The 25,356-nt window shown below is 42.0% G+C and overlaps 1 protein-coding gene across 1 annotated transcript; it reads right to left on the reverse strand.

The window, feature by feature from the left end:
• Positions 1–8,858: 8,858 nt before the first annotated feature.
• Positions 8,859–18,180, reverse strand: Adamts1 (ADAM metallopeptidase with thrombospondin type 1 motif 1). Its single transcript, XM_090348349.1, has 9 exons — positions 16,948–18,180; positions 15,091–15,437; positions 14,603–14,735; positions 14,044–14,211; positions 13,366–13,652; positions 12,958–13,144; positions 12,671–12,846; positions 11,339–11,514; positions 8,859–11,209 (listed from the first exon to the last, which is right to left on the reverse strand). Exons 1-9 carry the CDS (start codon positions 17,639–17,641, stop codon positions 10,510–10,512), a joined length of 2,868 nt encoding a protein of 955 aa, XP_090204475.1. The 5' UTR covers positions 17,642–18,180; the 3' UTR covers positions 8,859–10,509.
• Positions 18,181–25,356: the final 7,176 nt, after the last annotated feature.

The raw sequence follows: 25,356 nt of genomic DNA on the forward strand, positions 1-25,356 counted from the left end.
CAACTGAGAGACATCTAGGTTGGTTCCATATCTTTGCTATGGTGAATAATGCTGCAATGAACATTGTTGTGCTAGTGGATTTAGTATGCCCTTGTTTCTGGATGGTTGGGTAAATGCCAAGTAGTGGAATTGTTGGGTCATAGGGGAGCTCTAATGTTTAGCCTTTTGAGGCACTGCCATACTGCTTTCCATAGTGGTTGAATGAGTTTGGACTCCCACCAACAGTGTAGTAGGGATCCCTCCTGGCCACATCCCCTCCAGCATCTGTTGTTATTCATTTTCCTGATCATGGCCATTCTAACTGGAGTGAGGTGGAATCTTAGAGTTGTTTTGATTTGCATTTCTTTTATGACCAGAGAACTATAATTATCCAAACGGCTTGGTACTGGCACAAGAACAGGCCTGAAGACCAATGGAATAGAACTGAGGACCCAGATGTTAAACCACAGACCTATGGTCACCTAATCTTTGACAAGGGAGCCAAAAAATAGAATGGAAGAAAGGCAGCCTCTTCAACAAGTGGTGCTGACAGTACTGGTTAAGCACCTGCAGAAAACTAAAGTTGGATCCTTCTTTGTCACCCTGCACTAGAATTAACTCCAAATGGATCAAAGACCTGGAGGTAAAATCTGACACACTGAAAACTTTACAAGAAGGAATAAGAGATACACTAGGCCTCCTTGGCACAGGTCGAAACTTTCTTAATAAGGACCAAGAATCACAACAAATCAGAGAAAGGCTGGATAAGTGGGACTGCATTAAACTGCAGAGCTTTTGTATGGCAAAGGACATAGCTAGTAAATTAATTAGGAAGCCTACAGAGTGGGAGAAGATCTTCACCAACCAAACAACGGACAAAGGCCTCATATCTAAAATATATCAACAGCTCAAAAATTGAATCACCCCAAAACTAATCTCCAAAGTAACAACCATCCCATTAAAAAATGGGCCAAAGACTTAAAGAGAATCTTCTCTGAAGAAGAAACAAAAATGGCCTATAGATACATGAAGATATGGGGAAATTTTTAACTAGAAAGCCCGAAGGCATAGCTATCTATTTCAGAGATAGATTACCCTACTATTATGAAGAACTTTCTAGAATGTTTTATATTTTGCAAACTAGATACTAGTTTTATGGGTCTTTAAGAATCAAGGACCCTGCCTATAAATCCGAGGACTTCATATATATGACTATGTATTTGCCTTGACAAAAGCATCCAGCCAATTTCTACCTACTTATAATTTATATATTAAGTGCATATCTTGATCTTCATCCCTTTCCCCTTACATATCCTTTGCAATGAGACCAAGTTGTACTTATTATAATTATAATAATAACTATTTTTTACAGTTATTACAGGGGTGATGTACAGAGGGGTTAGAAAAATCAGACAATAAATACATTTAGTTTTAGACAATGTCACCCCTCCCAATTCTTTTTCCTAGTTTTTCCCTCCCTATCCCTCCCCCCAAATTGTACAGTTTATTTTCAACATAGTATCTAGTGAGTCTCACATCTCTATTTGTTCACATTTTGTCTTACCATATTTGTGATCCTTTTACACTACTCCAAAGAGATAAACTTACATACAATACAAGTACAGAAACCAAACACAGTGACAAAGAAGAAAACAAAACAAACAAACAAAAATGTAAAAAAAAAACAAAACCAAAAGAAAACCCCTCTTGTTTTCATTTGTTAGAGTTCATTTCAATAGACATTTCATATGACTATATGCCCATACCTATTAAGCCTTTGTAATTCTCTCTAAGAATATCCTCTTTTGGTTTCACTGTGTGAATGTTTAGAGTTCTGAAGAATTTGTCATGTCCAAGTACAACTTCTTGTCTCTTACCATCCAATGTGTTTACCTGTGAATATATAGACACATTTTAGTTACCACAAATAAGGGAAACCATGCAACCTATGTTTCTTTGGGTCTGGCTTATTTCACTTCTGCATGTCAGAGGTCATAGTTAGCAAGGTAAACAGCCCACAGAATGAGAGAAGATATTTACTACACATCAGACAACGGTTTGATATGCAAAAAAAATACTTAGAGCACAAAAAATGCCCCCTCACAATAAACCCTCAAAGAAATAACAACTCAATTAATTAATGGGCCAAAGACTTAAAGAGAGACTGCTCAAAAGAAGTTAGACTGGCATGTAGACCCATGAAGAAAAATATTCAATGTCTCTGGCCATACAATAAATGCTAATCAAAACAGCCTTGAAATTCCACCTCATCCCAGTTAGAATGGCCATTATAAAGAAAACTAACAATAATAAATACTGACTGGGATGTAACCCAAAGGTAACCCTACTACACTATTGGTAGGATTGTAAATTTGTAAAACCACTCTAGATAGCAGTGTGGAGGTCCTTCAAAAGGCTACACATAGAGTTTTCCTATGATCCAGCAATTCCCATTCTGAGGATTTATCCAATTGGCCACAATCCAGGCCACGGTAAAGCCATCAGCACAACCAGGTTCACTGCTGCACTGATTACTATAGCCAAGATATAGAATCAACACACTTACCCCTCAGTGGCCGAATGGATTGAGAAAATATGGTGTACAATAGACTTCTACACTTCCATCACAAAGGATACTATTGCACCATTTGTAAGGAAATGGAATGACTTAGAAAATTATTAGTTTTATTATTATTATTACCTTTGGGATGCTCTGAGAAGAAAAAATATGAAAGCCAAGGTTGATGATTCTACTACTATTCAATTCTTGGTGAAAATGTTAATGGTGAAACATTCTGGGACATTCAGAAGTATATAAACTAATTTGAAATAAATAAAAACTTGGGAGACTATTATCATGCCTCCTACTGTACAGGTAGTTTCATTCCTGTGTTGTTTGGGTGGTGTACGTTTTTACTTGTATGTAAAATGCCGTGGTAAATTCTTATCCTATTTTGAAGAAGAAAATTAAAAAGAGAAGTTATGCACAAAACTAACCTAACACATTTGGAAAGGAATTGCAAATAGAAATCACAGATTTTTGATCCTTGCTCATTTATTTCACTTTTAGCTGATCTCACCCATCTGCAGCTTCAAAATTTCCAAATGTAACCTCTACTTAGACTATTGCGTTCTTGCTTCACCAGTGGTTTCTCTCCCTTAACTTTGAGACATAGGAATCCTTTCAATGCCTTCACATTAATTTCTTCCCTTTCATATGGCTTTTCTTAAAAGCAAAATATGTTTGCTTTAAATCTTTAAGATAGAATTCTGAGTACATACAAGAAAAAAAGATATGGTGACTTTCTGTCTTTATTCTGTGTACTAAGTTTTCTTCTTATAGAGATTAGAAATCTCAAGAGCTGCAATATAAAAATATAGTGAATTTTTTTCAGTCTATGATATTTTTAACACATAAATATATAAAAGTAGATAATCCATTATACACATATATTTATATGCACATACATTTCACAGCTGACAAGCAGAAGAATTCCTTTTTTCTTTATCCCTTTTTCACTTCTTCCTTCTCTCTGCCTTTCCCTTCTTCCCTTTTTTCCCTTCCTCCCTCCCTCCCTTCCTTTTCTAAAACATATGGAAAATAAGAAATATATACCGTGTCCTCTTAAGTTAATTCAAATATAATAGCACTGATTTGTGATCTACACAAAACAAATATTTCTCCTTAAGTCTTTATTGTAGGAAGTTTTCAATGCTCAGAAATAGAGAATAAAGGACTGAAAACCCATCATTTAACATTAATATTAATAATCACTTTTTTCCAATCTAGTTTCATCTGTGAATACCTTGTCTAATTTTGCTTCACAGTCTAGGCAGTACTTACTGACAAAATGCAACTCATTGCTAATTTTGTAAGCGTGTTTTTCCAAAGAGGTAGGTTGGCACAGAAAAATAACATCTATTTATATTGTTAGAAATTTTGAAAAGAGTAGGGTGCTAGTTGTTTGTGCTCATAATTCGGGTTGCTAAGGAGGCTGAGATATGAGAACTGAGGTTCAAAGTCAACCCTAGGTAAAGGAAGTCTATGAGACTCTTATCTCCAATTAACTACCAAAAAAGCCAAAAATGGAGCTATGGCTCCAGTGGTAGAGCTCCAATTTTGATCTGAAAAAGTTTACCAACACCTCCCAGGCCCTGAGTTCAAGCTCCAGGACCAGCACACACAGACACAAATGTAACAATGAATGCTCTGATATGTGTTGGAAAGCATACTACAAAGGAACATAGCTGTTCCCTCAGGAGGTAGAGGTAGTTCTGGTGGTAGAAGAGATTTGAACTGAGGTGTGGTTGGCTGTGATGAGGAGGCGGCTGTGTAGAGGTGATCAAGAGATTTCTGTGCAGCAGTAGACTTACCTACAAACCGCATGTGGAATCCGAGAGAAGCAGATCAGCTTGGAAATGATCATGTCTTTAAGAATGAGAAATATGGAAACTTTCTTAGTCTGTATGCAGAAACTGAGTTTAGTTTAATTTTAAAAATTTAGATGTTGAAGTTGCAAGCTGATAGCAAGTTCAGTCAAGACTGTTAAATCTTCATATGCACCAGGAGGTAAGAAAAATAGTAGTCCTAAACTTTGCATATTTTCTTTCTTGCTTGCTTTTTGTGTGTGTGTGGGGGGGTCATGGGGCTTCACCTCAGTCTGGGCACTGTCCCTGAAATCTTCAGCTCAAAGTTACCACTCTACCCTTGAGCCAAGCCCACTTCCCATTTTCTAGAGGTTAATTGGAGATAAGAGTCTCAGGTCATTTTGTGCCTGGCTGGCTTTGAACCTTGATCCTCAGATCTCAACCTCCTGAATAGTTGAGATTACAAGCACCTGGCTTCTATTCATTTTTTAAGACATTTTGGTAAACACAAACACATAAAGTTCCTAAAAATCAAACTAATCAATTTGTGTATTTCCTATGTACATCTTAGTTTTGCAGTACTTTTCATTGTTTGGATATTTTATCCTGCTGGAGATCAGATAGGTATTTCATTATATTTGCCAATACTACCTCTTGAAATGAGTATGTCTATGTGTTACCTTATTTGGGCCATGAAGTATCCAGGTATTTGGTTAACCATTATTCAATATCGGTGTGTTATCAAATATCAATGTGCTTCTGGATGAGAATATTAGGGGAGTCATTAAATTTAGAGAAACAAGATGCTTTCTCAAATGTGTTTGGGTCTATGTAGAGTAAAATGGCTTAGTCAGGGAGAATTCACTCTTTCTGCCTTTATTGGAATTGAGACCAAAATTTTCTTCTGCCTTGAGAGTCAGCCTGAGACTGGAAGTACCCTTTTATCTCTCCTGAGTCTCCAGGTTGTGGGCGCAGATCTTGGACCTGCTGTGTCCCTGATCATATGAACCAATTCCTTATGATATATCCATCAAAGTGATGGAGTCATGACTCCAGTGGTGGAATACCTGCTAGCAGTCATGAGGTCCTGTACCATCAAAAGTAAACAAATAATTGCAAATAAGCAAGTAAATCTATTGACTGATAGACAAAAGAAAATAGACATGGATTACATATTTATTTTATTTCTCTGAAGAACTCTGACTAGTACGTATTTTGTTAAAAATAGCTTTACTTCTTGTACGTTTGGAATTTAAGGCAATAAATTATTTGAAAGAAAGTTTAATGCAATTTGTTTCAGAACTATGTCCCCAACTTTATCTATACTAATGTCTTGAAGTTAAGCTTTCTAAGGTTTTTTTGAGGCTGTTTTCTCCACCCATTGGTAAAATGACCAAATTCTTTTGTCTTATTGTAATTTTATGTTGACTCTCCAATTATACTAAATCAAATTAAATCATATTATACTTTGAGGTGTAGTTATGCTTCTTTTTCTCACACTCAAATTTATTACTCCATGTAGACTTTAGAATCATGTTTCCGTGTTTTAAAATTTATGAATCAGGAACTTGTGATCGAAATTTCATTTAATTTACTATACATTCTTGATGCAGTGAACAATTTACAATTGAGAGTCAAATTCTAAGAAATTTGTACATGTTTCCTGCTATGTTCATGTCTTTGTGTCCTGAAAAATTTTTATTTCTTCTTACATGTTTTGTTTGCACATGTCTAGAGAGAGAAGTGTTAGTGTTTTCTACAGATTATTACTTATTTAACTTTTTAAAAGTTTGCATAAATACTTCATTATTTGGGACACTTTAATTCCTAAGAGGTGTTATTCTTTATTTGCTGTTTTTACATCTTAAATGTAGTTTGGTTGAAATCCTCTTAAGTTACTAACTTTGTGTTTGCCTGATAAATCTTTGCACTTCATCTTTTGCTTAACACGTTATTGGATTTTATTTTTAGACACATTTTAAAGATAGTTGTGTTTTTAAAAGGAAAGTTTAAACAATGCACTATCATAATAGTGTGGTTGGAATTTTGTTGTTAGCCCTTTTTTTTGCTTTATTGGTTTTGCTTAATGGGTTCAGTAATGTCTATCTTTTTCTATCATTTTTTTCTTTTTTTGCCAGTCCTTGGGCTTGAACTCAAGGCCTCGGCACTGTCTTTGGGCTTCAAGGCTAGTGTTCTACCTTTGAGACTCAGCACCACTTCTGGCTTTTTCTGTATATATGGTAGCCAGAAATCGAACCCAGGGCTTCGTCCATGTGAGGTGAGCACTCTACCACTAGGCCATGCTCCTGGCACCTCGAATTAATTTTTGTGTGTGCATGTTTTCCAGAAATGTCCATATCCACATGTAAAAATCAAAAATAAAATCAGCTTCTTTGTTAATTCTCAGTATGATATTAGAAATTTCTATCTTTAAAGAATTTGTCACCATGGTATATGATTTCAAAAGTGATCTATTTTAAAATATTTTATACAGTATATCTTAGTTTATAATTACTGCTTTTGTATTCCCAGTTAATTTTGAAGCCATATTTTCAAGAGTTATTGATATATAGGCTTTGGTGTGACTAGCTTTCTGCTCTACATGCCAGCTTATTCACATCACCAAAACATGGATGTCGTAGAACAGGCTATCCTGCTATGCTGGGATCAATCAGTCAGTTTTCTTGATACTTTTTCCCAACCTGTGTTCCTTTCCTGTTGGGAAACCAATGACGTCAGAAAATGGGTGGTTGTAGTGTATTGTGGCTGATTCACATCACATCACAGTCCAAAGTGTGATCAAGAAGGCAAATTGAACCAAGAGACTGGGCTGGAAAGTATGTTTATCAGTTATTGGTGAGAATCTTTTATCCAAAATATATGCCTACTGGTGCACTCCTCAAATGGCATTCTTTTTTTAAAAAAAGATTTTAATCCTTCTCATATGAGCTATATGAGAATAACTATGAATATCTTTTCATTAGTTATTTTATCATCTCTGTATCTCCATGGATATCTTAAATCTAAGTCTAAAATCAACCCATGAAATTATGACATATACATATATACACCTATACAAATATCTCTTGAGACACATGTAAGCAGAAAATAGATTTTGAGATCAGTTGACCTTCAAGTATGGACAAGTCAGTTGGGTAAATGGTTCACATACAATGAAATCCCTATATAGTCTTTAAAATGGCATTTTTAGAAATGAATATATGTACTTTTTCAGAACAGTAATGTCAAATGTTATTCTTGAAGTGGTGATCATATATGCTTTAATCTAACACCGGCCCAACTCATCAATCCTTCCTGAGACTACAGAAACTCACCTGCTTATTGAAGCTCACAGAAGCTGGGTGTATGTTAAACTAGACGCTCACTGTTGTCAATATAATCTTAAACTGCTCAGCCTAAGAAATAAAGCTCTCACCAGAAGAGGGCTGAATAGCAATGTGACAGTTCTTTGGCATAACCTTGGACCGAGAACAAAGGGAAGATCTTTTGGCTAGTTCTATTTCTTTGTGTCCTGAATTTTGGGACCCCTTACTTACAACATCAAATAAGCCTAAGCTTCTTAAAAACACACACACACACAATGGTAAAGCTTGAAATCTTGTGGTGATAAGAACACATTTCCAAATAACATCATTCAAGACATATGAACCCTTTTTATCCTTACAGAACATGTGTAGTACATGAGGACCAATGCTTCATTGTGGGCCCTCAGTGCCATCGTCTGTGAGATTTGTACTGTATTCAAACAGGCTAATCCACGACAACAGATTGCTGGTTCACAGGGCAAGCTTGCTGAAATTCATGCCCAAATTCTGTGTTTAATGGGACATTGGTTAATTTCCACAATATGAGGAGGTTTAATTTCTGCCTTTTAGGCCAGTAGTCCAGTAGGTGTTAAAAGGTTGAAAGATTAGCATGGCTCTCTTTCTCTACACTCTTTGGGTCAATACATCTGATTTCTGAGAGGCTCAACTGCATAGATGCAGGCAAAGGAAAAGGTATCACCTGAAGTTAGTATGTTATACTGTGAAAAACTTTGCTATGGATGGAAAAAATGGAGTAGTATGAAGTTGGAAATGTCAGTGGTTAACCACATAATCTGTCTTCTAGTAAACAGACTATTTCCTGAAAGCAATGTAGTGACTTTGGAAGCTGTCTGGATCATCTATTGAATACCAAATAGGACCTCAATGACTTCTAAAATGTGACTCATGACATCTTGCCCAGAGAAGCCTGTTTTCCTCTCTAACACCTCAGATATTCTCAACGAGAAATTGAAATATTTGGAAAGTTGGCTCACTGTGCATCCCAAATGAGATTTATGACTTCATTTTCTATCCAATAAGTTAAATACTTTTCACATCATTTCACATATGGAATAGGACTGATGAAGAAAACTGCATCAGAGCCAGCCTTTCCTTCCATTTAATTGATGATATACATCAGGGATTGGCAAACAGCCCACAGAACAAATATGGCCCACCACTTGCTTTTGTAAATAAAGTTTTATTAGAACATGGTCATGCCCATCCATTTACATAGTACTTATGGCTGCTTATGCACTGTTAGGAAGTTGTGACAAAGATAATATGTCCCATTAAGCCATAAATATTTTACTATCTGGATCTTTACAAAGACATTTGCCAACCACTGGTGTATATTATTAGATACATTAGTAACAATCTTATCACTAAAAATACCACTAATTCATTTTCTATGAGCACTTCCACAAATCAAAACTATAGGTAACATATTTCATTAGAACTAAATCTTATTTCCAAACAGTCCAAAAAAGACTAGTCTTCCTGATTCAACGTTTTATAGCTCAGATTTCCTTCCCCAAGAAGTTAATTTCTCACTTCAGGAGACAGACGCAGACATTCAAAAGTGTTCTTTTATTATTCCTAGTAACATATATTGCATAAATACTCTATTTTTATATGCACTTTTACAAAAGTGACATTAACTTAAACGTTTTTATCATTAGAAATAAATGTATAAAAATAAATATGTTATTATCCGCATTTATGACAATTTATAGTCCTTCCCAGAAGGAACACGCAAACCAATACTTACAAAGTACATACAATTTACAGCAACGTATTTTTTTACTATGTACACATGGACAAAGTCATAGTCTCTCTCAGTAGAAGAGGTGAACAGACATTCACCAGGATACGACTGCTGGACCAGCTGCCAAGGAAGGGCGTGCTCTCCCTCAGCAGTCTCCCCGCTGCACGAGTGATCTCGATGTCCCCAGACCTATGGGACCCTGTTCTCTATACCCCATTCTTATTCTGGCATTGCATCTTTTCAGTGTGATCCCACTGACTTTCTTGGAATGAAAATTATTATTTATTGTCATATCTGCATTTCCCAAGTAGGCTTACATAAGGAGAATATTCCGGTTGGAGGTACATGATTACTGTATCTCTTTTAGTTTTCCCAGCACTTTGCCTGCTGCTGGCTTATGGGTGCTTTGGCAGCCTAGATGCACATCCACCAATATGTAATTTGCTCCTTTCTCAAAATGAATTACACAGACAAAGACAGATGGTGACAGGAAGGTAAGAATCAGGAGCTTTTTCCCAGAGCGGGAGTTCGCCTTTCAACCATCAGAGCTCTCATGCTTGACAGAGAAGAGTACAAACATGCTGTGAACCTAACAGCCATAGGCAGGCAGCTCCACGTCTCTATTGGAACTGTCCTCCTCATATTGTTTGGGAGGGATAGTAAGCCATGTCTTAAGGGAAAATTTCTCTTTCGTCTGCTTTTGTTTTCCCAGAGCATTCAATCGGTACCAGAGAACAGGGCTTGCAATATGCCAGACTCATTGTTAACAGCTAGTTTTTGTAATGGGTGTAACAACAACAACAACAAAAACAAACAAACAAAAACATTCATGATCTGGGAGCCTTTCTCCTGTTGCACTGTTGCTTAGAGGCTGATGATGCTGGTTAACTATCCTATCAAATTGGCAACTGGCTGGACTTTCTTCTCCTCCAGCTCCTATCTCCTCCATACTCCCACCAAGCAGACATACCTCCCTGGTTACAGGCAAGATAAATGAGATCCTTCCAGCATTCTGGATTTCTGTGCATCAGCCCTTGCTCCCTGCCTCTCCCTCAGGACTGACACTGCCTAACTGCATTCTGCCATTGTACAGAAGTCGATGTAATGCTTTGGTTTCTTTAAGGGATCACAGCTCTCCTGGGATAGCACGCCCCCGTCGTGGGACAGACACTTCAGGGTTCTCTTTTTGTAACCCTTCCCACAAGTCTTAGAACATGGTGACCATTCGCCCACCTGCCAGTGGGGACAAGGCAGCTCTGCACAAGGTCGGGTACTGTCTGGCTTCACTTCCTTTGCACACTCGGAAGCAGGCTCCCCATTGATGTCTCTGCATTCTACTAGTCTTCTCTGCCAACCCAACCCACAGGACTTAGAGCATTCACCCCACTCTTCAATGACCCATTCTGAAAAGGTGGGGATGGCATTGAACGATTCCTTCTTCTTCTTCACAAAGTAGGTGTATTTGATTTTGGGTCGGAGGGCATTGCCCACAGTAAGAACTTGGATGATTAAGGGCTCTTTGAGTGGGCTAAAGCTGCGAATTCTTTCCAAGGCTGAAGAAGAACCACTGTACCTTAGGACAATGCCTTTGTAAGTAATGTCTTGCTCTAAGGTGGACAGAGTGAAGTCACCATTCAAGATGTATGTGCCATCAGCCGCTTTGATGGCAAGAAAGCTGCCGTTGTTTCTGGATCCCCTTTGGGCCCGCTGTTTGACTTCAATGTTTGTGGCTCCAGCTGGAATTGTGACAATGTCATGATACCCAGGTCTGGGGAGGGGGAAATAAAAGAGAGGTTTAACTAATTATGTTTAGTGTAATGTGTCCCCAGCCTTCTAAAGTGATACATCTAAATTATAAGGTCTCCAAATTACATGATTAAAAAAAAAACCAACGTACTTTGCACTAGTAATTGAACCAGATATTTTCTTGCAGGTAGATCCATTGCCTCCACAAATACCACATTTATCAAATTTCTTTTTGGAGTCTATGATCCGATCACAACCAGCCTTCACACACTGGCCTTGCACACAGACGGAAGTAGAGTCTGGACTACAGGGTGTTCCATCCACAACCTGCAAGAGAACAGGCCTCTGGATGTTAATTGGAAGGAAAGCTAGGATGTCTCCTTGACTATCCATGTTTTCTCTCACTATGCTAATGGAAGTGATTTTCTCTGCATATAGTATGTACAACTTTGTTCATGGGAGGGTATAACTGCTTGAAAAATTCCATTTGTTTATTACATTATTTATTGTTGTATTTGTTTATTTTTCCTATCTTCCTAAGAGATAAGATCAATAAAAGAATGGATTGCCAACTTGATTATTTCTATACCCTCAGAATCTATAGTAAAGGTGCTCTATAAACTGGGCTCAGGCCTGTAGTCCTAGCTACTCAGGATGCTGAGCTCTTAGGATCACACTTTGAAGCCAGCCTGGGTAGGAAAGTCTGTGAGACATCTCCAATGAATCACCAGAAGACCAGAAATGGAGCTGTAGTTCAAAAGTGTGAAAGCACAAGCCTTGAATGACAAAGCTCAGGGACAGTGCCCAGGCCCTGAGTTTTAGCCCCATGAAGGACACTAAAATAAAATAAAAACAAAAAGATTCCGTATATCATTTGTTGAATGTTGAATCTGCAACATGGGAGTGGTTTAATACCCTACAGTGCAATAACACTTCACAATCTCAATTTAATTTAATTTCCTTGTCTACCTTAAAGCAAAATTTATCACCCTAGAAAAACAGCAAAGGAAATAATGCTTCTCTTTGTCTAATGCACATGCTGAAACTATGATTTTCCTAAGTACATTCGTGCATGCTATTACTAGTTGTCCAGTAACAAGTACTTTGGACTATGCTTACACTGTTTTTCCCAAATCACTGGTGGCTGTGTTAATATATAATTTATCTAACCATGAGTTATGTATAAAACCTTGTTGTGCAGAAAAGTATTTCTCAAAAAAGGTGTGTGTGTGTGTATGTGTGTGTCTGTGTGTGTGTGTGTCTGTGTGTGTGTGTAATGCCAAGTGATTGCAAAAATCTTGAGTGCTGGATTTGGGCTCCCTTCATAACCAGAAACAGCAGTAAATTCAATGCAAGCAGTTGCAAAGGCATAAAAGTCCAAATTCAGAGTGGAGAACAAAGAGAGAGCAAGTTAAAAGTTGTGGCAAAAGCTAACAAGCCAAGTTCTTGGCTCTTAGACAAGACAATGCGAGAAAGTCCCTACCTTGGGCTTTAAAACAAAGAAGTATCCAGTGCCTTTGGCTTGACAGATGAGCTTACACCTGTCCTTCGGAGAGACGCCAGCATACTTGGGCATCCACTCCACAGTCGGCCCACTTCCAAAAGAGGCTTTTGAAAATTCATTGTATGCTTCACATTGTTCTTCTCTGAAGGTTTTTCCTGGAAAGAGTATCATGACATCAGTTTTCAACTTCGACCATGGACTGGGGGGGGGGGTGTCATGCATCTCTTTTACCACATCTCCCCAAGGTGAGATTTGCTGCTACTCACCATTTTTGTCTGGGCAGTCCCCAATGTTACAGGACTTGTAACGCACTCTCTTGCCTTCACAGTACTTCCCTCCATTCTTGGGGACTGGGTTGTCACATTCCCTCATTGTATACTGAACCCCTCCACCGCAGGTTCTTGAACAGTCTCCCCAAGGTCCCCATGGTCCCCAGCTTCCATGAACAGGAGTCTAAATGGGGAAACAAATCATCAGTGTTAGAATTCCCCAAAGAGATCTTTTCGAGGGAAAAGCATATGAGGAAAGAAACACTTCTAAAATTAAGCTAGCTTGAATTCTGGCTAGAAGACATACATGGGGGTGTTGAACAGTAAAAGAAAAAAAATCTTTTAGCATCACTTTGAATTTTGAATAGTAAAGGCATGCAAATGCATTTTAGTAGAAAAACTCACATCAAAATGCTTCTTGTCAGTCTTGTTCACACACTTGCCATTCACACACCATTTCCCTTCCTCACAGTTGGTGCCATCTGCCCAGGGGAAATGTTTGGTTTGGCACACGAGCAATCCACCAGAGGTACCAGTACACCACAAAGTGGTGCATGTACTGGCTTCATCTGGGCAGTGTTTGGAGTCCTCCCCAAATGTAAACTGGCACTGGCGGTTGGCATCATAGAGGGTGCCAGGGAGATCAGATGGAAGCTGGATGGGGTTCTGGGGCTTGTCCATCAAACATTCCCCTGAAAAGAAAATACCAGCCAATATTAATACAAAATTCTGACGGTGTGCAAAGTATAGACCATGGTGTTATGACGTATTTGTCCACGAGATAAATTACAGCAATCTGAAAACCATAGTTGTGGAGGAGGAAATGCCAGAGAGATTTAGATTATTAAGATATTACCCTTAATAGACTATGTCTCCATTAATAACGGTATGAGTTATTGCTCTGTTCCAACTAGGAATGGGTGGATTTTGAGGGTCATTTAAATAGCAATATAATCTTCCATTAAGAATTAAGTTTCTGAATATTTATAATCTTGATAGAAGAAAACTATTTTGAAACAAACCACCAAAAAAAGATCTTCAACTATAACTAGGTCTTTGAAGGTGCGTGGCCATGTAGCTTACCATGACCGTTGTCCAAAAATGAGGTGATCATGTCTGCACTGCAGGGAGACCACGGCTGGCTGCGGTCCAAATTGGAAAGCATTGATGCCATCATGTGGGAATTCTGGTTCACTCCATTAAGGCTGGCACACTGCTTCGCATCGTCATGTGGCATGCTAAACACGTGGCCTAGGAAGCAATCCAAACTCACAATTAACACAGAGGTAATTGGCAGCACTTTTTTTTTTTCTGCTAGACAGGACCAATTTGTCTTCCAGTGATATTTCTACAAAAGGAAATGCATTCAGGAGACCATCCAAATGGAGACAGGATCTAATTTTCACAAAATACATGGGAAACATGGATGTTTCCCACCGTCCTTTGCACTTACTGATTTTGTACTTTTCCTAACAAAGGAAACAAAGTGAAATAATGAAAACAAATTTTGCTATTAAATTCTAAGACGACTGGTACACAAAATATTACTATAACCTGTCCAGTCTCCCTATAAGGCTTAAATATTATTTTATCAGCTTAAACTCATGAAGTGGGTGGAACTTGTACTCTGCGAAAGACTCACCTAATTCATGGGCTGTGGTAAAGGCAGCTTGCAAACCATCATCTTCTATGACAGAGCAGCTTCTGCTGGGATCACATACAGTTCCAACATCTGCCATTCCTAGAGTGTCACATGTCTGGGCCCCACAGAGATCCTATAAAGAGTAAAGGGAAATCCACATCAATGACCGTATTAACCTATACATAGAACTTATCAGCAGGCTTGTGTGTTCATCTGTTTTGCAGCAGGAACATTCATGATGGTTACACTGGAAAGGCTATATGTGACTTTAATCATGGTTCCCCTTCCTCCCCTAATTCTTTTAAAACAGAACTGTGCCATTTGAAATATGAAAAATGACAGCTGAAATAAGATAGGCCATGCTAGCCAAATTGGAAAAAAAAATGTAATGAGAAGACATTGGTGAAATGTCTTTTGGCCATTTGTTGGGGACAACGCTCAGCTGACTTTTAGAATAACATGGTCACTTAGCATCATCTGGCGCTCACCTGTCTGGTGAAAAGAATGGCCGTGTCATAATGCTCAGCGTGTCTGTCACTGGGTGGATTGTGCTGCTTTTGCCAGCTGCAGAAGTTTCGCAGGGTGAGGGCAGCATTGGAAGTCACTTCGGGTCCTTTCTGTTCTTCGTAAATAACCAAAATCTTCACGACCACCAGGCTGATGGAATTCCGGATGCTGGGATGTTTGTATAGCCTCGCTGCCACCGAGAACAAGGTGAGAAGGTAATGCTTCAGCCCGCTGCCATGGAACTCTGCCATGGACTGGTCTGCCACAAGCATGGTTTCTACATAGCGATGGCTGGACACAAACCGTTTCTTTCTTATGCTTCCAGTTCCTATAAAGAAAAACAGAAAAAGAACATTTGCTCAGCATGGACCGTCAATCCAAGCAGAGTGAGCTTTCATGACTATTTAAAGGAAGCCTAATCCGTCCAATGTAGCAGCCCAAACTAGAACAAAATCTGTGTTTGCCCTTTAACTTTAAAAAATACTGTTATTTTAAAAGTTTTGTATGTCCTGTTTTAAATTTTTAAAAATGTGCTGGAATGATTAGGTTGTGTGTGTGTGTGCATGTGTATTTGTAAGCAAGGATGTCTTCTGTCCAGTTTGAAATCCTGCAATCTGAACAAGGCATTGTGCACACCAGTCATAGTTTAAAAAAAAAAAATGCTGGAGGAAGGGCAGCCTCAGGCAGCCGCCCAAAGTAGAGTCACTCTCTCACTCTTCAAGCCAGGACTTCAGTCCTGAATGAGGTCATCGGGCTCCACGTGGAAGGCCTGGGGCTGGGCCTGGCCGCTGCCAAGGGGCGGAGCCTGCAGGCGGCTCAGCCTGCTCGGCTCAGCTCTCATTCCAGGGGTCCCTGGGGCTCTCGGCTCTGGCCAGTTCCCGGCAGGAGGACCACCCACTCTGCCCAGCAGCCCATTGTCCCACTCCCACTGCCCCAGGGAAACCAGTTCCTGCCGAGAACCACTGCTAATTATTTGGAAAAAGCCTGACTCCTCACTGCGACCCATCCCCCAGAGAAGTCCTACGCTGGGTTGTGACGACCTAAGCATCCGCTCCGGGCAGCAAGGCACAAGGAAAAAAGGAGGGGTGAGGGGAATTCGGAAACAAGACGTGTGAGAAAGAAAAAGTAGAAAAAAAAAAGTGACACCACTGTGTTTAAGAAAAAGAAAGATGTGGCTTGTAAGGCCGGTGGTACGGACTCAGGCAAAGGCGGAGCGGGAAGAGTCAGCTCTGGCTCTCACTGCGCCGCCCCAGAGCGGAATGGTGGCCGCGAGGGGGAGCGCAAAGCCGGAGGCGGGGCGCGTGGAGAAAAGACCTCCCAAGCAGGGTCGGGCGAGGGGCCCCTGGGCGGCCAGGCCTTTTAATGGGGGGAAGGGGCCACAGCACGGAAGGTCTTCAGTCCAGCAGCCCCGGGATCACCATTCCTTCTCTTTCCTCTCCACCCCCGCCCTCTTGGGCGCGCGTGAACAGCCTAGTGACCCAGCGGGAAGCCGCCGTCCAGTGAAACCCCACGCGGGAAGGGGGGAGGGGGAGTGGACAGAAGAAAAACAAATCTACACATTCGCACACTCCGCTAACGATTGCGGATCGGAGTTCCAGACTGGTTCCTAGTGCCATCGCTTGGGCGCAGTCTGCAGAAAACCATTCATCTGTCCTCTCTGGATCACTTATTCTTGGGGGCAGAGGGACTCGAGAGATCTCTAACAGGCTCACTGCTAAACTACTTTCTTTCCCTCCAGGTCTCCATTCTGTCTGGTCTCAGGCCTAGTGTGATCTGGACTGAAATCAAAGGGCCAGGGAGGAGGGATGGATGCAGAGGGAGGGCGGGTTAGCGTCTACCTGTTGGCTGTCCCTCTCGTTTCGGATCCGCGTCTCTCTGGGGCCACTGAGTCTCAGACTCGTGGCCCTCGGGTCCGGAGCCCCGGGCAGGCAAGGGATCTTCGTCCACGACTCCGCATTTGGCGCCACCGCCGCCGCCCCGCCGCCGCCGGCGTAGGAGATGGAACTGGGGCGGCGCAGGCGACTCGTCCCCGGACGCGCGGGGCGCGACGCGCTCCGTGGCCGCCGCGGGCGCGGGCTGGATGAAGAACTCCTCGCCCCGCAAGTAAAAAGCGCCTCGAACCCCTTCACAGAGGCTAAGGGCGGCGGCTGAGTCGGGGTCACCATTCACCGTGCCGGAATAGAAGCAGTGTGCCAGATCTCCGGCGGGTTCCAGACGTTGAGTCTCAGCGGCGGGTTCAGGTCTGCGCCCTACAGTCTGGAGTGTGAAGCCCGGCGCCAGGAAAGCGTGATCTGGATGCAGCTTCAGGTGCAGTGGCTGCCCGAAGGCATCCAGGAGGAGGCGCGTGGTTCCCGGGCCCCGGGCGCGCTCCAGCGTGGGGAGCACCAACTCTTCGTCCTCCTCGGTGGGGCGCCCGTGAGCGCTCGGCACGCGCAGCAGCCCGACGGCCGCTGGGAGCAGCAGCAGCAGCAACCACGCGAGCGCCGGCATGGAGGATGCAGGCCGAGAGCTCCGAGGTGGTGGCCCCCGCATGGTGGTCTCCACGTCGTCACCACACGCTCGCCTTCGAGACCCCCAGAGAGATCGCCGGCTGCACCGGCAAGAGCTTTTGATTGTTCTTGTTCTGGATCTTCCAAGTGAACAATGACGGTTATTCGTTCTATTCAAATAATAATACTAGTAATAATAATTGCGCGCGGAGCCGGCGACCCCAGAAGCTTCCAGAGTCCCCACCGGAAAGGTTTCCTCGGAGCGCAGAGTTGCAGCGCTGGGGCCCGGTGCGCTGTCCCGTGGCTGTGGCGCGAACACGAGGCGGCGACGTTTCGGGGGAGCGCCTTTGGGATGGAGAGGGGAGACTGGGCAATGACTGGAAGTTTCAAGTGCCGGGCTCCGCTCGTCGTCCTCCGCCTGGGGGATCACGGAGTTGCTCGCTGGTCAGAAGGGTTTGGGGACTTTGGGGGGGAAATTATTATTATTAATTATTATTATTTTGCCTCCTTTTTTGCCCTCCCTCCTACTACACGCCGGGCTATGCTCTCAAGGCTTTCCAAGTAGCACCAGGGTCCGGGCTGCCTGGCCGGCGAGTGCGAGAATCCGGCTGCCCGGGCCGCCCCTTTATAGACCCACGCGGAGCCCCTCCTCCCTCCTGGCCCCGTCCCGGGCCCCAGACGCCGCCCCCTGAGCTCAGCCCCGGCTGCTGCGCTCTCAGCGCCGCGGGCCACGGCGGGGGAGGGGGCGGCCCCCGCGCTGGCTCGCAGCCAAGGCCCGTGGATCTGGAGGCAGGAGACGCCGAAGGGGCGCGGTGACCAGCCCTTTGGACAGCTGAGACGTTGGGGGGGAAGAGGGGGGAGGAAGAGCAGGTTGTCCCTTCCACAGAGCGTCTCCCCGGCCCAGCTTCCCTGGAGAACGACGCTGCTCCCCTCCCGGGCTGGAAAGCCGTCCCCCAGAGCTCTCCTCCGAGGCGGGAGATGAGTCGTGGCTGCCCTTTGCTACAGGGGTCTGGCCTGCAGACGTTTGCCTTCAACATTTCGGGGTGGGGGGAGCGGACTGGGGAGGGAGGAGGACTCTTGTATCCCAGCTTCCGTGGGACCGTTCGAAGTGGGGGGTCCCCGAGACGCTCCCCCGGCTCGGGATTTCGACCACGTCTGTGCGCGGACGCCCGCGGCCAGCGCCCTCGCCCCCGGGGACTTCTGTGGGGGACCTGGGACATGCCTGGACGAGGGCGAGAGAGAGAGGGGGGGGGGAGGACAGCGGCGCCTCCAGCCCAGGCTGAGATTTCCAGACACGCCCCGTGGCTGCTGCAGGCGCCGGGCCAGGAGAGTCCGGGGACCCCACTGTCCTCGTAGGCGCCCCGTGGCCACCGATCGCGGGCGTGGGGACACGCAGACGACAGCATTTTCCTTCCCACCCCTCCCTCCTCTTCCTCTCAGGAAGGGAAGAGGCTGCGTCCTTGATAGGAAAGCCGCCGAGGCTGAGAGTTTCTATCCCCAAGTCCCCAAGAAAAAAAAAAAAGAAAGGGGGGGGAGGTAACCCAGCGGGGCGCCAGCGATCCAGAAGGAGGGAGGGGCCCCGCAAGCCACAGGAAGGAAGTGCTTCTCAATGCGCTCACGGGCGACAGCCCAAGGGGACAATGGTGAGAAAGACCTCCCAAGTCCGGGGGCAGACCCCCGGCGGCTCCCTCTCCGCACCCCCACTTCCGAGCCGGCCGGGTCTCGCCCCACCACGTCCCTAGGCTCGATTCCGGGAGGTGTCTGCTCCCTCTTTTGAGTCTCTCCAAACCTTCCTGAACTTTAGTGGCCACAGCCCCCGAAGGTCCTCCATTTGCGTCCTTCTTCCACACTTACCTTTCCAATATCTGCCCACTCGGTTCTTCAGTGCCTACTTGAAAAGCAAAACGAGACATGAAATCTTGGCATCCTCTCTTGTGGGGGGTACAGGGGGAGAGAATTTAGGGGGGATGTAGAAGGCTCTAACTCCCATGGATCCTCCTATCTTAGGAGTGGGTGCTGTTTTAAATGTCATTTTTTCATTCCCAAGCAAACGCGTACAAGTGGACCCTCGCCCCAAACTCCCGTCATCTATATTGTTTTATTCTTTCCTTCTGGTTGCGCTCCCCTACCATTGAACATTCTAACTGTGTGTGTGTTTTCTGCCTTCCTCTTCTCCCTCAGCACATTCCCCCATCAGATTCAGCATAAACATTCACACTCAAGGGGCCCACTGCTTCCTGTGTCACCTGCCATAACGCCTCATCTGTAAGAAAACAGAAGTCCTCTTTGCTTCACAAATGGCCTTTCCCAAACATCTGATTATCACTACTCCCAAGTTTCATTGGTGGACATGTCTTCCTTCTTTTGTTAACAGCAGTTCTTCAGCAGTCTAGCATTCTAGCATTTTTTTTTTTAAAAGCAAGCCTGACATGATTGATCATGGGCTCATGGAAACATGATGGTGAAGTCACTTTAAAACCTCTTCCTCAGAACAACTCACTCAATGAACAATGTGTGGCAGCAGCATTTAGTGTCTTTGAGATGGAGATTTCAGATGGTTCAGGTGGCCCAGGAGCTGAAAACTTTACCAAATCCTCTCCAACTCCATTCCATTACATTGGGGCAGGAAGGGAAAAGCAACCACATAGATTGTGTTGCTTACACACAGAAACCAAACCAAACCCAAAGTCATGTACTATGTTCCAGTCCACCAACTCCTCTACACAAACCTTAGGCTTCGAACTAAATGAATACATGTTTGACCTTCAGTTCATCCCTGCCTACCCATCCAGTGTGTTTCCATTTGGAAGTTTATTTAATTTAAGGCATACATTTCCAATCTTGAATGCGTTATTTCAAATCCACTATGTACTTTTTTTTCATATTTCATGTTGTATATCCCAACAGTGCTGAAAAAACAATGAGTTAAAGAGAAAAGGGTTGCCAGGAACATGGCTTTTTTTATGCTCTGGGTTTCTCTCCAGATTTCTGTTCTTTTGCATAATGACTCCAATCTGTTGTGCACCTGTAGTTCTGGGAAATGATTCTTGTTTAATCATTTCAACAGACACATGGATGTAACAGTTGCCAATTACTAAGCTGAAAACTCCACACGCAGAACATATAATCCATTTACTTCTTCTTCTTCTTTTTTTTAAGATCAGTACATGCCTATAGCAGAGAGGTATGTATTTGTGAGCAGAATGGGAATTGGCACACACACACAATATCTGACTGAAGAAACAAGAGCATAGATGCTATATTATTCATGTCACTAGCAGACGTGATAGTGACATCCATTCCTTGTAGTAAGTTTTGTATTCTCATCCTTATAAAAGTTTTATACTCAAAAGACCACATGTGGGCCTGACCCTTATGCATCACATTTCTGGTTTCCTTTTTATAGAACACACATGGGCTTATACAAACATTCATCATAATATACTCAACATATAGCCTTTGATCACTTTTTTTCATTTATCTGTAGAGATGATCTAACAAGAGTTAAAGCACTTGATTCAAAGTTCCTCTTACAATGAAGTTTGACCTTTGAGAAACATTCTTGTCATCTCTGAACTGAGGGACTTCCTGAAAAACAAAAAAAAAAAAAAAAGAAAAGAAAAAAAAAGAGCTTTGGGCCTTTAAAGGAGAGAAACAAACCTTAAAATGTTCACTTTTCTTACACCTTGTATGTCTATGTTTCTCTGGCTCATATTCTTGAAGACAAAATGCTCTTCTTAACTCCCATGTGGCTTGTATCAAAGTGATTATTCAACAAGTATCCATGGTGCAAGGAAAACTGGCAACCCACCGGGGCAATTAGAAATGCTTTGGTCTATAATGCACATGCTTCATAACCATAAGAAGGCCATTATTCAAGTTCTCCTACTGTAGGACTTAGCAATTAGAAATGGGAAGGCTGTTTGACTATGATGCATATATTCAGAAAATAATACTGAGTCCATAGACATTTTATTTAATATGTGATAAGATTAACAGACCATATCTGTTTTGAAAGAAGTTATAATCTGGAATGCAATTCCAAATTATATGCAATACCAAATCTTAAAGTATGAAAATTGATCATAAATTAATTGCATTTGGATATACAAAGCCTAGGCTTACAATGGCATGCATGTTTAGAATGGAGAAGATGGCCTTTATAATTCATTTCCTCTAAAAAAAAAAGAACAATCAGAGAAGAACTGAAGCTCAGAGGAGTTAACTTGCTCAAAATTGTGTGAAAAATTGGGAACCTGAGAGAAACAAGAGTGAAAATGAGGTATTAGAATAGTGGCCTGGCAATTGACCTTGATGATATTTTTAAATTAATATCTCCTGCCATTGAAACCAACCTAAATATCTTGTAGATAAATATTTTCCCAGACATAAGACTGATGTTATTTACAATTGTTTGATTTCATTTGGTTGTCAATAGACATTTCCTAGTAATAAAAAAAATTCCACCTTAAGAAATTCTCAGCCTGAGTAACTCTTTCTTAGGCCACAAGGGGGCGATGGTCAACAACAAATGATGTGTGAGCTGTGATTTATTTTTATTTTCCTTAACACAATAAGTCAGAAATTTGTATTGCTTACAACTTTTTGGTCATATGTTACAGGTTTTTATCAAATTTTTTTCCTATATGTTTTGAACAGAATAAGTTTTCTAAAAAGAAAACTACCTGGGACCACTTATTTGAGAACACAGGTGATTCAATTTTTCTTTTTAAAAGCTGTCAAACAGATTAAAAAGCATGTATCCAGCAGATATTTATCATGCATAATATACTTATTTAGTGCATTGAAAAATCATTATTGAGGCTCACTTTTTAAAAAATTATAAATTGTAAAAACACCAAAAATTTTTATAGAAATATGAAAGTAAAAACAATGTTATGCCACCAGGTGGTGACAAAAGATAAAATTTAAAACAACTCTTTAGGGGTGCTTATCGCAATGATAATAAATTCAACTAGTTTACCAATATCATATGATTCCAAACTTATATTTTGGGAGATTGTCTTAGTATTTAATTGTAATATTTTGACCTTTTAAAAGATATTAGAATTTGATATAGAACATTTCAGTCAGCAGGAGGCACCTGAGACCACAGAATAAGAAAGATTAACTGCTGTTTTCCTACTGTATTTTTTTTTCTCCACTCAGCTTACAAATTTGCCGATTGGCTGGTTGATTTAAGAACTCATGGTCTTGCAATGGCTGAGCTGGCTTTCTACTACTTGAGATATAGCACCAGCTTAGCTTTTGGCTGATGTATTGGAGATTGGGTCACCCATACTTCCTGTCCAGGAAAAATGACCTTGAATTGTATGTTTATAGATCTTAGCTTCTAGTAATTTCTGTACTAAAATCTAAAGTTGTATTAGGTTACTTTTCATTCCTTCTTAATAGTTTATGCACACCTGTGTTAGTTAAAACAAATGCATGTATCTTTCTGGTTTATAACAGTACTAGGCAAGCCAAGCTCACTCCTGTCATCCTAACTACTCAGGAGACTGAAATCTGAGGGCCATGGTTTGAAGCCAGCCAAGGAAAGAAAGTACATGAGACTCTCATCTCCAATTAACCATAGGAAAAGCTGGAAGTAGAGTTGTGCCTTATGTGGTAAAGCACTAGTCTTGAGCAAAAAAAAAAGGAGCTCAGGGACAGTGTTTGGGCCCAAAGTTCAAGCCCTAGGACTGGTAAAGAAAAAGGAAAAGAAAGGGGAAAGTACTATTCATTGATTATTGACAGCTTCAAAGAGTTCATCATACTCATAAACATTTGGAGCATTATCCTCCCACTTTAGTCTCCCATATAGCTGAGATTCCAAGTGTAAAAGAATGAGAAAAATAGCCTGTCTTGAACTTTGATACTATATGTATCAAACCTAGTTTTAGATAGAGTTTTCATAGAATACCAGAACCTAATTTTACATATAGTTTTTAGACTCTCAGCTCTCTCCCAGAATTAAATGATACATCCTGTACTAGCCCCACCTCCTGGTCCTGAAGCTGGAAACACCTCTAGCCTCCAGCAATATCAGCAGAATGCTGCCTGCCCAGGTCTGATCACAATTGTTCACCTTCCTGGGCTATGTGGTATCTTTGCTGTCCAGAGACAGCTGTAAAGGTGCCCTCTGCCTCTAACGGCTCCAACAGGTGACTTCATGCTCTTGCTTATGAAAATTGTCTATGAAATTATAAGGCTAATTGCAAATGTCACTTCTGTAAACCAGTCTGCTTGCAGGCAGGAGCAGGGAATGTAGAGCCCCCCCTCCCCACACCGCCCCCCCCCCAAAGCCCTGTTGAAATTCAGCCTGGGTGGAAACTGGGAATACCAGGAACCGAAAGTAGTGAAAGAAAGGAATCAAGGAATTGTAATTGTAATTGAATTGTAATTGGTATCACTAACCACTAGTTTCTGCTTCTGTAACTTTGCCTGTTTGCTTTCTTGAATGTACTCACCACCTGAGTGTGGTTTATGCCTTAAAAAATCCCACTGGTTGGAGAGCCAGCACTGCACTGTACAAGGGGGTTTAGTTGCCATGCAGCTGATTTAAACTCCTAGCTAGTTTAACTGAGTATTGAGCGTCTCTCTTTTCCAGCATACAAAAGTAGGAAAGAAAACAACAGCTTTCCTTTAGACATCGTAACCTAAACCACCTGATTTCACTGTTCTCGAGTATTCTCAAGTCTGAACATAGAATCATCCAGGGTAAAATTTTCTCAGGTTCATAGTGCTCGTAGTGCCTGGAAGGACAACCTAAGACCTTCCAGAAGGACCTGGAAAGACTGGTGCCTTCTATCTTCCCCAACGTGGCCTGCCATTTTCTTGCAGATCTGAACCCTTTCTAATGAAAACCACCAAAGCTCAGGGTTCAAATAATATCCACAGAAAAAAGAACACATCGTGAAAGTAAAAACAAAGCTAAGACAAAGACAAACAAAATAAATAAGCCATGATGAGTAAAAGTAAACAGGAAGAAACAAACAAAAGAAAAATCAAGATCCAGAACCCACACACGATGTTTAGGGAAAGATAGTAAACTGAAAACATTCAACGTGTTTGCCTCTTAAACACAAAGAATCTATTACCAGAAAAAGGAAACAGATTTGGAGGAGAAGGAAAGGAAGAAAGAAGAAGCTACATGGAGTTTGTGGGGAGTCTAGAAATTGGTAGAAGATATAACATCAAGAAGTTTGAAACTGGCATCAGCTTCTCTTAGCAGGAGACTCAGAATGATATCAGCAGGTAAAATCAGATGGTATTATTGGGAGATTGCCAAATCCAGTTACAGGAAAAACAACCCAAGTCCAGAGACTTGGCAGAATGACATAGCAGGAACTGAAACTGTAATAGGGTCTGATGATACATTCTGTGTCTCCATCTTCACTGGAATCCCAGGGACTGGAGACAGTGGCTATTTGCTGGCATTCAGAAAAATTTTCCGTAGAATTTGTATTTAAATCAGTTATAGGAAGCTTAGGAAAATATGGGCAGAGCTTGCAGGAAGCAACAAAAGTGTAATCTTTGAGAAATAGAGATGGAGCCAAGAGACCCAAGATTCCATACATCAGTGGGGTGAGAGGAGGACTTGCATAGGCACAGGAGGCTTGAAAATACCTATTGTACAACAAGGGAGCTGAATCCCCTAGGTAGCAGGTGTGGGTTGAACATTAGGAAGTGCCAGGGCACCCCAGAAACCAGGTCTATGTGTGGGGTGCACCACCAAGCCACAGATGCTCGGAAAGA

Source organism: Megascapheus bottae, chromosome 1 (assembly GCF_031878675.1).
Source record: "Megascapheus bottae isolate mThoBot1 chromosome 1, mThoBot2.hap1, whole genome shotgun sequence".
Lineage (NCBI taxonomy): Eukaryota > Metazoa > Chordata > Mammalia > Rodentia > Geomyidae > Megascapheus > Megascapheus bottae.